This window comes from Cyanistes caeruleus, chromosome 2, assembly GCF_971803275.1.
Source record: "Cyanistes caeruleus chromosome 2, bCyaCae1.hap1.1, whole genome shotgun sequence".
NCBI classification, from domain to species: domain Eukaryota; kingdom Metazoa; phylum Chordata; class Aves; order Passeriformes; family Paridae; genus Cyanistes; species Cyanistes caeruleus.
This window is the reverse complement of record NC_141702.1, coordinates 91,094,801-91,107,893: the sequence shown is the minus strand read 5'-3', so window position 1 is coordinate 91,107,893 and position 13,093 is coordinate 91,094,801. Positions and strand designations below refer to the sequence as shown.

The window sequence follows — 13,093 nt, the reverse complement described above, 5'->3', positions numbered from 1 at the left end:
CAGAAGGTGCTCTTTTGTCCACTGTCCTGTCCAGAATCACACAAAAAATGCACACATTAGTTTTAAACTCAGGTGGCTGTAGGATATGGAACTCTACCATACAACATCTACCCTCCCCCAGAGAAGGGGATGTAAAATCCACTCAGTATCACTGAAATCTTCTGACTGCATTAAGCAAAGTTTTAGCTCAAGGCCAGGTTCCAGCTGTCCTTGCAGTGATAATGACCACTCTCCCCCAGGGTGCTAGGCACAGGCAGAATCCAGCTGCATTTTCACACATATACATATAAATTGTCTGAACATGGTGCTGTTAATGCTTCTGGGATGGCAAACTGAACCTATAGATGTCTCATCAACAGTGAGCCCCATGCAGAATGCAGATTTTATTTCTGGAAAAGACTGGAGGTAAAAAAAATAAAATCTCCTGGTACAGTTTATCTGATGTTTTGTTTTTTAATGTCCTTGATACATAACAGCATGCTATCATCTCTAAAGATTAAAAACAATCCCTTCTTATTGCTCTGCTGGGTATTTTCAAAGAAATTAATGCACAGATGAAAACAAATAAAAACAATGCCCAGTGGCTCTGAAAAGATCCTGGGCCTCCAGTTTCAAGTAGTCTGGAGACAATTTTAAACAAACACAGACCTACTAAATCCTTAGCTACAGCTCCAGTGAGAACATGCAGGCAAAACTTCTGTAGCTTTCACAGGGTGAGGCTGGTTGAGGATTTTCAACATCATCTCCATTTTGTAGTTTTTAGAGTATAGCTTAAGATCTAGAGTGTATCACCTGAAACACTGGATTTTCATTATTTCTTAAACTGGAGTTCCAAGTTAAATATTAACACCTTTGTTCAGGCTTGGTTTAAACAAAAAATCAGAGTAAATGGGTTGGTTTTCATGATATTGAAGTCTGGGTTTTTTTTATGGACTATGACAAGGGTGGAGAAAGTCACCCTCAACATTAGTGCAGTACTGGGGCCCAAAACGAGTGAGTTAAACACAGTGTAAACTGAGAGGGCCTTGGGCACTGATGAACAGTTCAGTTCGCTTCAGTTAACATGTCTGTTGCTTTTACTCACTTGGCTTCATTATTCTGAGGATCTGGCCCAGTACGAGAATGAAAGCTCCTATTCTGTTTCCAACGTTTGCTGCTGGCTATCTCTGATGGACAGCTGGAGGAATTTCTTAAGGAGTAATCTGTGAAACTGACTGCAGTATTTCCACTGCTGCACTAAGGAAAGTCTGAAATAGGCTTTTTTTCTTTTTCTTCATTCCTGCTTCTGCACTGGCCTTGCTCAGAGTGGAAAGCACCTTGCCAAGGTATACTTGAGGGTTTGGTTTTTAATGGCTGGGCAAAATCATTCACAAGACCACCTGTGAAGCAAAATAACTCCAGATAGAACTAGCCTAAGATTCTTGGGCCAAACACATGAAGCTGAGTATATGAATATTGATTTAGGGGTGTTTGTGGTATGGAGGATAACAGAGAAAATGCTGAACATGAAAGCATGCTCTCTTGATGATGAACAGCCCCACAATGCAGTGTATCACAATACACAGAAAAGAGGACACAGCAGGTCATGTTCAGATTATACCTGCTGCAGACTTTCATTGCATTTTCAGAAAACTTCATTTATTTCCAAATTCACTTTATACCTGCTATGGACTGCCCACATACTTTACTACAGTTGAAATTCCTTTGCCTTTAAGTCTGTATGCTGTCTGAGTGTTGAAACTCCCCCTCATATTTTTGGACAGTGATATAAAAAATCCCCCCATGGCTCTCTCTCACCGTCTTTAAGGCATTTCACTGGTTGCTTATCAGTGTTTGTTAACCTTGGCAATCCCCTGTGCTTTGCTGTGAGGCTAGTGCTGCTGACCACACTGCTGTTAGTTGGCTGCTTGTGGTGCAAAAGCACTACCCAGCAGCATTTAAGATGTACAGCACTGCAGAGAAGCAGGTACTTTCAAGGCTTCTTTACCTCTTCTACTTTGAATGAGGATTTCTGGAAGCACTTTGGTTTGGGAGAGTTAGTTTTATCTTGCCCCTGGTATACCTCTTAAAGTTTTCCCAGCATACTGTGGGAATTGTGGAAGCATCAGATTCTTGTGTTGCATACAGTGAGGGACAACAATGCTCAAGCATGGTTATTTAGGCTTGTCAAAGCTCTATGCAGCAGTCCTAGTCACCTGAGGAAGGGGGTGCCATCCACACCCACAGCTGTTTCTCTTAACTCCCATCCTTGAGAAAAACATCTCAAGCCTAGGTAAGTATTAAAGGCATGCTATAGACTTTTCTTCCTTGCCCCAAGCACTGGGATATTCTGCTATAAGTACCTAAAAGCCATCATAATTCCTTTTAATTTGAAAGGTTTCACCATCTATGGTATCTGAGCAAAGGAAGTCTCTCCTAAAGGAAGCTCTCTTCTAATAGGAGATGGGGAGAAGCAGTCCTGGTTTTTTTCAAACTGTGACAGGCTCTATGACCACTGAGATGGGAAAAGTTTGCAAATCATCTAGTTCGAAGTATGCAAAAATAGCAGGGCTGCATTTCAAAACAAGGCTGCTTTTCTGTCCTTGTTTGATGACAGCTTGTGAGAGTGAAAATGAGTAATGCAAGACTATCAAGAGACTTAATCTATTGTAGAATTTTAGTTGTATGAATTTGATTTGAAAGGATTTGTGCTACACGTATATATCATGACTTGTCACTGCTGCTGCTGCATCGTCACTACAGTATGTGAGCATTCTTATTCCAGAGATTAGCTGCATTGATAAAATCACTTAGTACAGCTGATCAAGCTAAAAATAAATATATAAAAAACAGGCTGTCTTTTGGCTCAAGGATCTCACATGTGCATCATTTTTACTTTGTGATGCTGCTATTTTCAATGCTGCTATTTTATATTTTCTGGCTTGGGAAAGCTAATTTTAAAAAATGGGTTAGTTGCAAACTACTTCCTTTGATTTTTCTTCCTTCACTATTCAAAGTAAGACATAAATTTAAATGATATATGCTTCAGTTTAGTCTGATTTGCTGCGTCAGCCAGCAAATAATATTTAATATAGAATTTCTCAGAGAACATAAAATCTACGAGCTATGAAAGTTTTCTGTTCACTGGTGACTATAGTGAGGTTTAAAAAAGAATTTCAAGTTGCAGAACTGTGAAATTAACACCTAATCTCAAATACTTTACAGTAATTTATCATTAGTGGAAAGCAGTCCCGGACTTTCAAGGTTGCTTGGTCAACATATTTGTTGTATTCCAGGAATAGCAAGGAATGCTAAGGTGAGTGTTTCTGCTCCTGAAGTCTGGAATTCTCCAGGGCTTGTGCATTTTACTGGTCTATCTCTACATTTATTTACTTTTCTTGCTCTCAAGGCAAGACAGTTTTCAGGTAAATAAGATACCAAATGGTCCATGAATGCAGTGCTGATGATACTGCAGGAAATTTTGCTCTTAACGTGCATGAATTATGTGCAGAATCTCTTACTCTCACTGAAGTCACAAGGAGAACTGGTATCTGCTTGTACTGGAGAAGCCTGTCCTAAACTATCCTCGTGTAAATAATCTCAGTTCAGAAAATATTTAAATGCTCTGGGATATAGTTGTGTGTCAGCAAATCTATAAATTCTCCTACAACATCAAGGTTTGAGCCTCACAATGCATTAAGTGATTATACGGGACTTTAGAAATGCTTCACTGTGGCTTTTGTTTAATGTGACCTAACTTAATTTGTCTATGTTAGTCACTCCTGTCCTCTGCTGAGCTGCAAATGACAGCCTCAAAGAAAATACCTCTGCCGGCCAATGTGCCGCAAAAATTACTATAAAAAGTAATTATATTAAGTACAGTGACATCTTCAGAAGCTCTATATATTTTGCCAGATGCAAGGGAATAATACTGCTTTCAATCCTATTAGAAATGCCAAACCGGCTCACCATTAGCTGCTTTGGGAAACACTGGCCAGGGGAGTATTTACATAAAGATGAAGCTAATCTTTCTCCAGGTTTAAAAAAAATGCCACAATCTCAGAGCAGCTTGAGTATTTATTTTAGATACAATTCATAGTTTGTCCTTCACTACAAATTTGGTTTAGCCAAGGTTGGTATGTTATGCCAAATGTGCTGAACGAGTGCTGTATTTCACTTTGCAAGGCAAGAGAGGCAATGGGGGAGAGGTTTGACTGCCTGAATGATGGTGATAATAGGGTTGAGTGTTTAGGGTGAGAGTTAGGGAGAAGGCCAGCATGGCAGATATCCTGGTGGGAGTCTATTACGAACCCAATCAGGATGAAGAGGCAGACAGAATATTCTATAAGTGACTGCAAGATTAAGTCTTACAATCACTAGACCTCGTTCTCGTGGGAGATTTCAACTTACCAGATGTCCACTGGAAATACAACACAGCAGACAGGAAGCAGTCTAGGAGTTCCTGCAGTAAGATTCCTGGTTATTCAGGCTGTAGAAATGGAGGCTCAGATAAGACCTTATCAATCTCAACAACTACCTGAAAGAAGGATGTAGCCAGGTGTCTCTTCTTCTGAGTAACAAGTGATAGGACAAGAAAAGTGGCATCAGGTTGGGTTTGGGTCAGATACTAGGAAGAAATTCTTTGACTAAAGGGTTACCAAGCATTGGAAGAGGCTTCCCAGAGAAGTAGTGGAGTCATCATCCCTGGATATTTTTATATATATTTTTATTTATTTATATTTTTATATATTTAAAAGAAGTCTGAATGTAGCACTCAGGAACAGGGTTTTGTGGTGGACTTGGCATTGCTGGGGTAACGGTTGGACACTGATATATATCAGAGGTCTTTTCCAACCTAAATTCTGCCTCTTTAGTGCTGGTTCAGGTCAAGTTTAATGCAGGTGTTAAAAATCTGCAAGACACAGGCTGACTTGACAGGTTGTGGAGAAGAAGAGGGACCTGTTGCCTGTAATACAAGGAGAGACAGAGACCATAAGAATAAGCTTACCACTGAACAGCAAAAGGATGTGCTAATACATTGAACAGCAGCTTCTCCTGACCCTCGGGGTTAACAGGCCCAGACACATGAGAGCCAAAGCAAGGATGGCAGTTTCCCAGTGTCTTAGTATTCAGGTTACATGGTGAGGTTTTGGTAGTGTGGGGGCTAAAGGAGTGGCTAAGCTCAACTCACCACACTCCATTTCAGGTACCCAGCACTTCCCTCACTCAGCCTCCCACTCCACTCACTTCATGATCACTAACTGCTTACAAAGCTCTACTCTTTCAACAAATGAGACTCCTCCCTCCTTCCCTCACCTGGCTAGTTCTGCAAGGAAAGTCTTCTTTGGAATCTGGCTCATACTTTCTTAGTTTTCTCTATCCTGGGGCACAGCCCACTTCCCAAACAGCCTTATGGACCTGTCCCCTTTTTAAAGCACCAGACCCCACTCAAGTTTTCTCAGGATGTGCAGAAGATGCTCTTCCCATTTAGGGTTTCATAACCAAATTTGAGCCTGCTAAAATCAGCTGACACTATGCTTCATGTAGCTCTGATGTACACAAATATGTATGTGTGCACAGAGACACATACAATGATACAATATGAGTTATTTATTGGAAAAGGCAGGAAACTTAGTAACTGCAGATGAGGAGAAGGCAGAAGTGCTTAATGCCTTCTTTGCCTGAGTCTTTAGTGAGAAAGCAACTTGCCTTCAGGACAGCTATCCTCCTGGGTTGGTAGATGGTGTCAAGGAGCAGAATGGTCCCCCTGTTATCCAGGAGGAGGTAGTCAGAGAACTGCTGAGCCACTTGGATGTTCATAAATCCATGGGACCAGATGGGATCCATCCCAGGGTGATGAGGGAGCTGGCAGATGAGCTTGTGAAGCCGCTCTCCATCATTTACCAGCAGTCCTGGCTCACTGGTGAGATTCCAGATGACTGGAAGCTGGGCAATGTGACACTCATTCACAAAAAGGGTGGGAAGGAGGATCCTGGTAATTATAGGCCAGTCAGCCTGACCTCAGTACCTGTTAAGGTTAAGGAGCAGTTTATACTGAGTGTCATCATGCAGCACTTACAGGATGGCCAGGGCATCAGACCCAGCCAGCATGGGTTTAGGAGGGGTAGGTCATGTTTGACCAACCTGGTCTCCATTTATGACCAGGTGACTCGCCCGGTGGATGCAGGAAAGGCTGTGGATATTGAAGTACCTGGACTTCAGCAAGGCCTTTGACACTGTCTCCCACAGCACACTCCTGGAAAAGCTGGCAGCCGACAGCTCAGACAGGAGCACTCTTTGCTGGGTTAAGAACTGGCTGGATGACCGGGCCCAGAGAGTGGTGGTGAACAGTGCTGCATCTAGCTGGGGGCCAGTTACCAGTGGTGTTCCTCAGGGGTCTGTGCTGCGGCCTGTTCTGTTCAATATCTCTATTGATAACATGGATGAGGGTATTGAGTCTTTCATTAGTAAATTTGCAGACAACACTAAGCTGGGAGTGTCGACACTAAGCCGAGAGTCGATCTGTTGGAAGGGAGGAGGGCTCTGCAGAGAGACCTGGAACATTTAGATAAATGGGCAAAGTCCAGTGGGATGAAGTTTAATAAGTCTAATTGCTGAGTCCTGCATTTTGGCCACAAAAAACCCCTGCAACATTATAGACTGGGGACGGTGTGGCTGGACAGTGCCCAGGTGGAAAGAGACCTGGGGGTACTGGTGACAGCCAGGTGAACATGCACCAGCAGTGTGTTGTGGTGGCCAAGAAGGCCAACAGCATCCTGGGCTGTGCCAGGAATAATGATTCCCAGCAGGAACAGGGAGGTCATTCCTCACCTGTACTCAGCACTGGTGAGGCTGCACCTTGAGTGCTGTGTCCAGTTCTGGGCCCCTCAGTTCAGGAAGGACGTTGAGACACTTGAGCATGTCCAGAGGAGGGCAACAAGGCTGGTGAGGGGCTTGGAACACGAGCCCTTTGAGGAACGACTGAGAGAGCTGGGGTTGTTCAGCCTGGAGAAAAGGAGGCTCAGAGGTGACCTTATCACTCTCTACAACTTCCTGAAAGGTGGCTGTAGTCAGGTGGGGGTTGGTTTCTCTGACCAGTCAATAGCTGACAGAACGAGAGGACAGTCTCAAGCTGCACCAAGGGAAATTTAGGTTGGACGTCAGGAAAAAGTTCTTCACGGAAGGAGTGATAAAGTACTCAAATGGTCTACCTGGGGAGGTGGTGGAGTCACCATCCCTGGATGTGTTTAAAAAAAGACTGCATCTGGCACTTGGTGCCATGGTTTAGTTGAGGTGTTAGGGCATGGGTTGGACTCGATCTTGAAGGTCTCTTCCAACCTATGGAATTCTGTGATTATGGCCCTGCTATAGGCCACAGAGGATGACAGAACCATTCTAACAGCCCACCTGTTTATGAACAAACAACAAAAGCATAAAATCACATCAGGGAACCTACCAAAAGTGTCTTCCTCCACCAGCTTTCCAATGACTAGTGAATTCCCAAAAGTTCTAACATGTAAAAAAAAAATCCCAAACCTAAGCATTGTGTGGTTTGCAGTAGGAAGAGCACTGTGATTACTGAGAAATTCAGTCATGATACCAAAATCTCAGCATAATTCAGAGATGACAGTTTTGTATCCTATTTAAGCATTAAACAAATTTAATTTTCTACTTATTCTGAGTGTAAAGGGTATTTTTTGCTGTAAGTGGTCATTATGTGTGATTCGCCTCTGACCCTTAACAACACAGGTCTTGCTTCTCATTTCTGTGCCCCAGTCTCCCTGCAGCTTTAGGAGGAACTGCATTTGCTGAATAGTCACATTTTGCACATGGGATTTAACACCCTCATGCATTGTACAGGCTGGACACCAACTGGGGAGAAGTAGCTCTGCAGAAAAGGCCTTGGGGATGCTGGCAGACAAGAATGAGCACAAGCCAGCACAGCACTCATGCAGTGCCCAAGGCTAATGGCTTAATGTGCTGAATTAGGTAATGTACCACAGCAGATTGAAATTAGATATTTCTTTCTATTTCGTTCACATCTGGAGTGCTCTCACCAGTTTTGGGTTCCTCAGTGACAAAATGATGATGACAAACTGGAGAAGGATGGCTGAAGGGCCACTGAGATGGCTGGGGAACCATGGTATTACGAAGAATTTGACAGAGGAACATTCATTTAGCCTTTCCCTCTCCAGGCTAAGGAGAGATTCAAATGCCATCTTCAGCTATCTAATCGGTGGCTGAAAAAAGATAGGACCAAACTTTTCTGAGAGGTGCTCAGCTGCAACAGATTAAGGTTACGGCAAGGAAAATTCTGGTTGAGCAGCTATTAAGAAAAAATTCTTCACAAGTAGTATGCAGCATCAGAACTTGTGCCTAGACAGGTGGTGGAATAGCCATCCTTGGAAATACTCAAAGCTCAGCTGGACTAAGCCCTTAGCTACCTATATCAAATACAGATATTTGAAGCTGACCCCAACTGTGAGCAGGAGGTGGGACCTGATGACCTCCACTGGAAAGGTCCTTTCTCACCTGAATTCTTCCATGATTCTAATGTGCCTCATGACATGTGTGCAAAGATATTAAGAGCACTTAATATATCATCATTGGTGTCTGGTATCAGCAGCACTTTCATCAGCTGGAATACTGCTGAGCTGACTCAAATACTGTACATCTTGTCTAAATGCAATTAAAAAAAGGCACATGTCAGTTTCTGTGTATTTCAATTAGCCTTGTATTATGCACAGACATTCAAAATTAGCTGAGTTGGGGGTCTGTTCCCCACTCAGTTCAGCTTATGTGGAGCTTGCCTAGTTCACTGTAAATCTTACTAAGGCTCACAAAATAAGGTTCTCCTTCAGAGTCACATTAACTACAGTTTAGATTTTGAGGGATCAGAGCCAAGTTCACACAATGCAACCTAATGAATCATACCCTAAAAGACTGATGTTCCTGCATAAAGTAATGACTTAAGTTCTGGCTTTCATATTTTTCATATTCTGTGCTGCCTAGGTGTGTAGTTTAGAGCTTCCTATTAAGTGTTAGTGAGCTGTCTTCACAGAGTAGGTAGGCAAAACAGTTCCTTTTCTAGCTTGGTACCAAGAATAATAGTTACAAGTTTCAAGCCTGAATGGTGGACTGAAGAGAGAAAACAAGAAGGATGTGACTTCATTACCTGAAGCTGTAATTGGACAATTAACCCCAATATGGAGATGGACCAAAACTTATAAAAAATATGAGACCTCATGACCAGTCATCCATTTTGTGACCATTTTTAGGTCCATTTTGGGTGTACCCTTGGCCAGGCTCTTGTACTTCCCAAGGCATATCCTTTAAGGCCTTTAAATAAATACCTACTTTATTCTTAATTCTGTCTAGCCTCTGCTCTAGATCAGCTTTCTCAAGGCATCAAAGCAGCAAACCTCACACAGAGCTCCACAGACCCGCCTCTTTTATTGCTCTGCTCTTAGGATGAAAGAAGAGCATCAGGTCAGTGATGTCTCTCCACACTGGTATCTATTATTGTAGTAAGTGCTAGCTCCTATCAGCCCTGTAATCTTGTTTGGGAAGTTCTGCTACAGCATTTACATTCTTATCTTTGTTTAGTCAATGCTGGCAAATAAAAGCATAAACAAATAATCTCCACTGTACAGCTTTGTAGTACTGAGATGCTGCCATTTGTATTCCAGTTGATTTTTATTTGCAGTCTCTTATGCTGGTGACAATCTGCTGGAAAGCAGGTACAGCCTGGTAAGCAATGCAACTGAAAACTGATGTTTTTATGAGTCTGCCCTTTTTACTCAGATGAATGCTGAACACGTGAACACAAGCAAAGGGAGAACTGGGTTAATTATGAAAATATCAAAGCAGTAATTTCTCTGAAACAAGTCAATGTATTTTACCTCATTTCCTGCCTTAGGCCATGCACTAGGAGATACTCAACTGCCTCATATGATATGATTTAAAGTGGTATGTGATCTACACAAACACAGGCACCCTCTTTAATTGCACACTTTCTACCTTCCCCCTACTAGGGGAAGAACAGAGGGAGATTTCCACCAGGAAATGCAGAGCAGCAGCCTAACATAAGGGGCTCTGCCCCAATGCTGGAGAATCCCTCTCTCTGGACAACAGATAGAAAGAGTGACCAGCTCATCTATCTGAGCCAAAGGCGGAGAACCATGCAATGTGAATTCTCCCCACATAAATCAAAATTACTACTGTTAGAAGCAAAAAGGAAGTATAAAAGTCCACTGTTTTGTTTATTCCTTACACAGCCAATGGCTATTTAAGTGAAGCATTACCTAGCTGACTTCCAGAAATACTAGCAATGAGGACGGACTTAGGCAAACATTATATTTGGCAATGCCAATGAACTGCAAGACCACAAGCAACTACAAGGCACGGATGCTCCAGCCTGATTCTGATTAAGAAGCTCCCTGTTGGTATGCTGTGCCCAATGACTGTCTCCAGTCTATGCTCTTCCAGACGGAAGAAACGACTGGCTAACTGGTCATAAATCTTCCCACTGAAAGGTGATTATCTTGAAAATCCCCTGTTGTTGTGTCAGGAAGCCATAGAGGAGAGGTGCAAATCCATTAAATAACATCTGGCAGACACACTTCTAAGAATACATGGCATTTAGTGATACATGGAAACTACCATGTTATACCTTTAGACAGCTCATATGACTATCTCTTTCCAAATTACCATTCTTGCCATCTAATTCTCATTAGACTTACTCAACTGTCCCATTAATGTTGTACTTTTCTTCCCAAGGGATTAACATTGGCTTTTTTTTTTGTCTTCAGCACACACACCAAGGTCATACTCTTTCCTACAGGGTGGATTAATTCAATAAAGGACTACACTATTAAACCCAACTTAATGTTATTGTCAATAGAGCTGAGCTGCTACAATGTTGTTTAGGAGAATTTCCATGCACCTCTCCTGAGTCCAGCTACATCCATCATTCCACTTCACAACACACTAGACACTTGAAAACTCATTAAAAATATATATAAAAAATTAAAGTCAGGGCTGCATGCCAGGGAAGTCCAACTAACATTCAAACACCACCTCTAATTTAAAAAATAATAAACAGCAAAATAATTACAAAATGTTTCTGGGAATATAAGTTCTTCAGCAGAAAATGAAAATAGGAAGGCAGGATAGCAGGTAGGCCTGCAAAACACTTTTAGCTGGATATTCTGCATTTCAGGTCACAGGTACGTACATTATTAATTCAGTCACTGGTGGTCTGGGCTGGGCAGCCTGAATAGGCCAACCACTAATTTGGGTTTGGTAAAGTCCTACTTTTGGGGTGATCCAGTCACTCCTTCATAACTTGATCAAGCTGCAGTATCAGAGGGGTGAGATTGTTCTTCCCACATCATGACCTAGAAGGCTGCTTCAGGACCTCTGCACCACTGGCTGGGAACCCTCTTCAATCTGTAGCAGCAACTTAGAGCAGACAAAGCTGCCTCCACTGATGCAGCTTTCCTCTCCCCACAGCATTTCCTATTTGTTTCCATATGTATCTGCAGAGACCAGATACATCCCTTCTCAGTCTTTGTTTTACTATTTTGATAAGTCAAGCTCTCTCTTGCCCATCCCTGATGATCACAGGCCTTTCATTTCTCTGTGGCTTCCCCCCTGCATTCCATCTTTCTCCTGACAGGGATTCTCCCTACTTTGTCAAAAACATAGGCAAAAGTCACATTAGCAATATTAAACAGTAGCTCACTGATAGACCAGACCTTTATAGAAGGATGAGGAAGCACAAGAGGAACGGAGCAAGAGGACTGTTTTCAGCATGTGAAAAACGCACAGTTTTAGATGTTGCAAAGGGCAAACAGGAAATGTATAGGAAGTTCCTGCCCTGGGAGTTTTCCAAAGGGCTGAGGACTTCCTTCCAATTTCTTGGTCCTGGATTGTCTGTTCTGTTGTTTTCAGATACTTCCTCAACACCACTGGAACAAGCTTCTGACCTAAGTGCACTCAAGATTCTTAGTGAATTTTACCTTTCTTTGATAAAATAGCAAACAAATAGCATTGAAAAAGCCATCTGGGGCAAATCAAGGTTAGGTTCATGTCCTGCAGAGATCTACAAGGTGGAGAGAGATGAAAAAGGAAGAAACATTCTATGGAACAGCTAATGAAAGAAGAAAAAAAAAGTGATTTAAACTGTCTCTGAATGGTCAATGCTTAATCTTGGTATTTTTAAAGTAAGCATCAAGTCTATGCTTTTTTCTGTCTCTTCTGTTCCTTCCAATTCTTTCCCCTCCCCTTCTCTCTTATGTACCTATATAATCACCATCTGCCTGTTCTCCAAATGTACTGGAGAAATGCAGTGAATTGAACAGGAAAAAAAAAAAGTAGTGAGAAAAATTGTTCACAGCATATAGGGACTTACCCATATTGAGGGAAATCTTATGGGGTCATCTGAGATGTTTAAATATTTTGTACTATCAGAGCAGTCCAAGAATATCCTGCTGGATATTAGGACTTAGCAAATTCACCCTTGCAGTGTTTTCTTGTGCACTCCATATTAGGTAGACCTAAGAGAGTCCCCTAGTATCTGTAGCTCCCAAAGCTGCAACACAGAAGATGTCACTGGTCTTCCTTTGGGTGGCTCGAATCTCCTGTTGACTGTCACTATTACTTAAGACAGGAAATTTTTAAAAAAGGCACTTCGTTCAAAGTTGCTCCATTCTTGGAATTGTTTGTAATGACCGTTATTTTAATGCTGCTTCTACCTTTAGGTCTGTCAACTCTCCCTGAAAAATCCAATCTCTTTCTCACCAGGGAAAAAACACAGAACTGTACTGGTACGAGGATGTTTTAATTGTACTGAATTTACAGAACAGGAGGATACATTCACTGCCAGAGAAAGGCAGCACCCTCCCTCCCACTCCAAAAAGCTATTTTTTGCAGGCATTATTGTATCTTATCCCCAGGAAGAGGAGAGGGCTGTGCTAGAAAATCGTCACATTTGCTTCTGTTTCATTCTGTCCTTCACAGCACCACTGTAACAATGTATCAATACAGTTGAGGGCAAGGCACAACACAGAGGCACAGAAGATTCCTCTAATGAAAACAAATCCTTGCTAGA

General features: G+C 42.2%; 1 protein-coding gene across 15 annotated transcripts in view; it reads right to left on the bottom strand.

Moving 5' to 3' along the window:
• The window catches only part of TTC7A (tetratricopeptide repeat domain 7A), a 218,041-nt gene that overhangs the window by 19,207 nt on the left and 185,741 nt on the right, over positions 1–13,093 (bottom strand). For 2 of the 15 annotated variants that reach the window (XM_086869316.1, XM_086869326.1), the window contains one exon: positions 4,689–4,945. The exons of the other annotated variants lie outside the window; for them this stretch is intronic. In XM_086869316.1, the coding sequence (XP_086725442.1) occupies positions 4,850–4,945 (96 nt within the window). In that variant the 3' untranslated portion in view covers positions 4,689–4,849. Of the gene's footprint in view, positions 1–4,688; positions 4,946–13,093 lie in introns of those variants that run through there. 15 annotated transcript variants of the gene reach the window in all.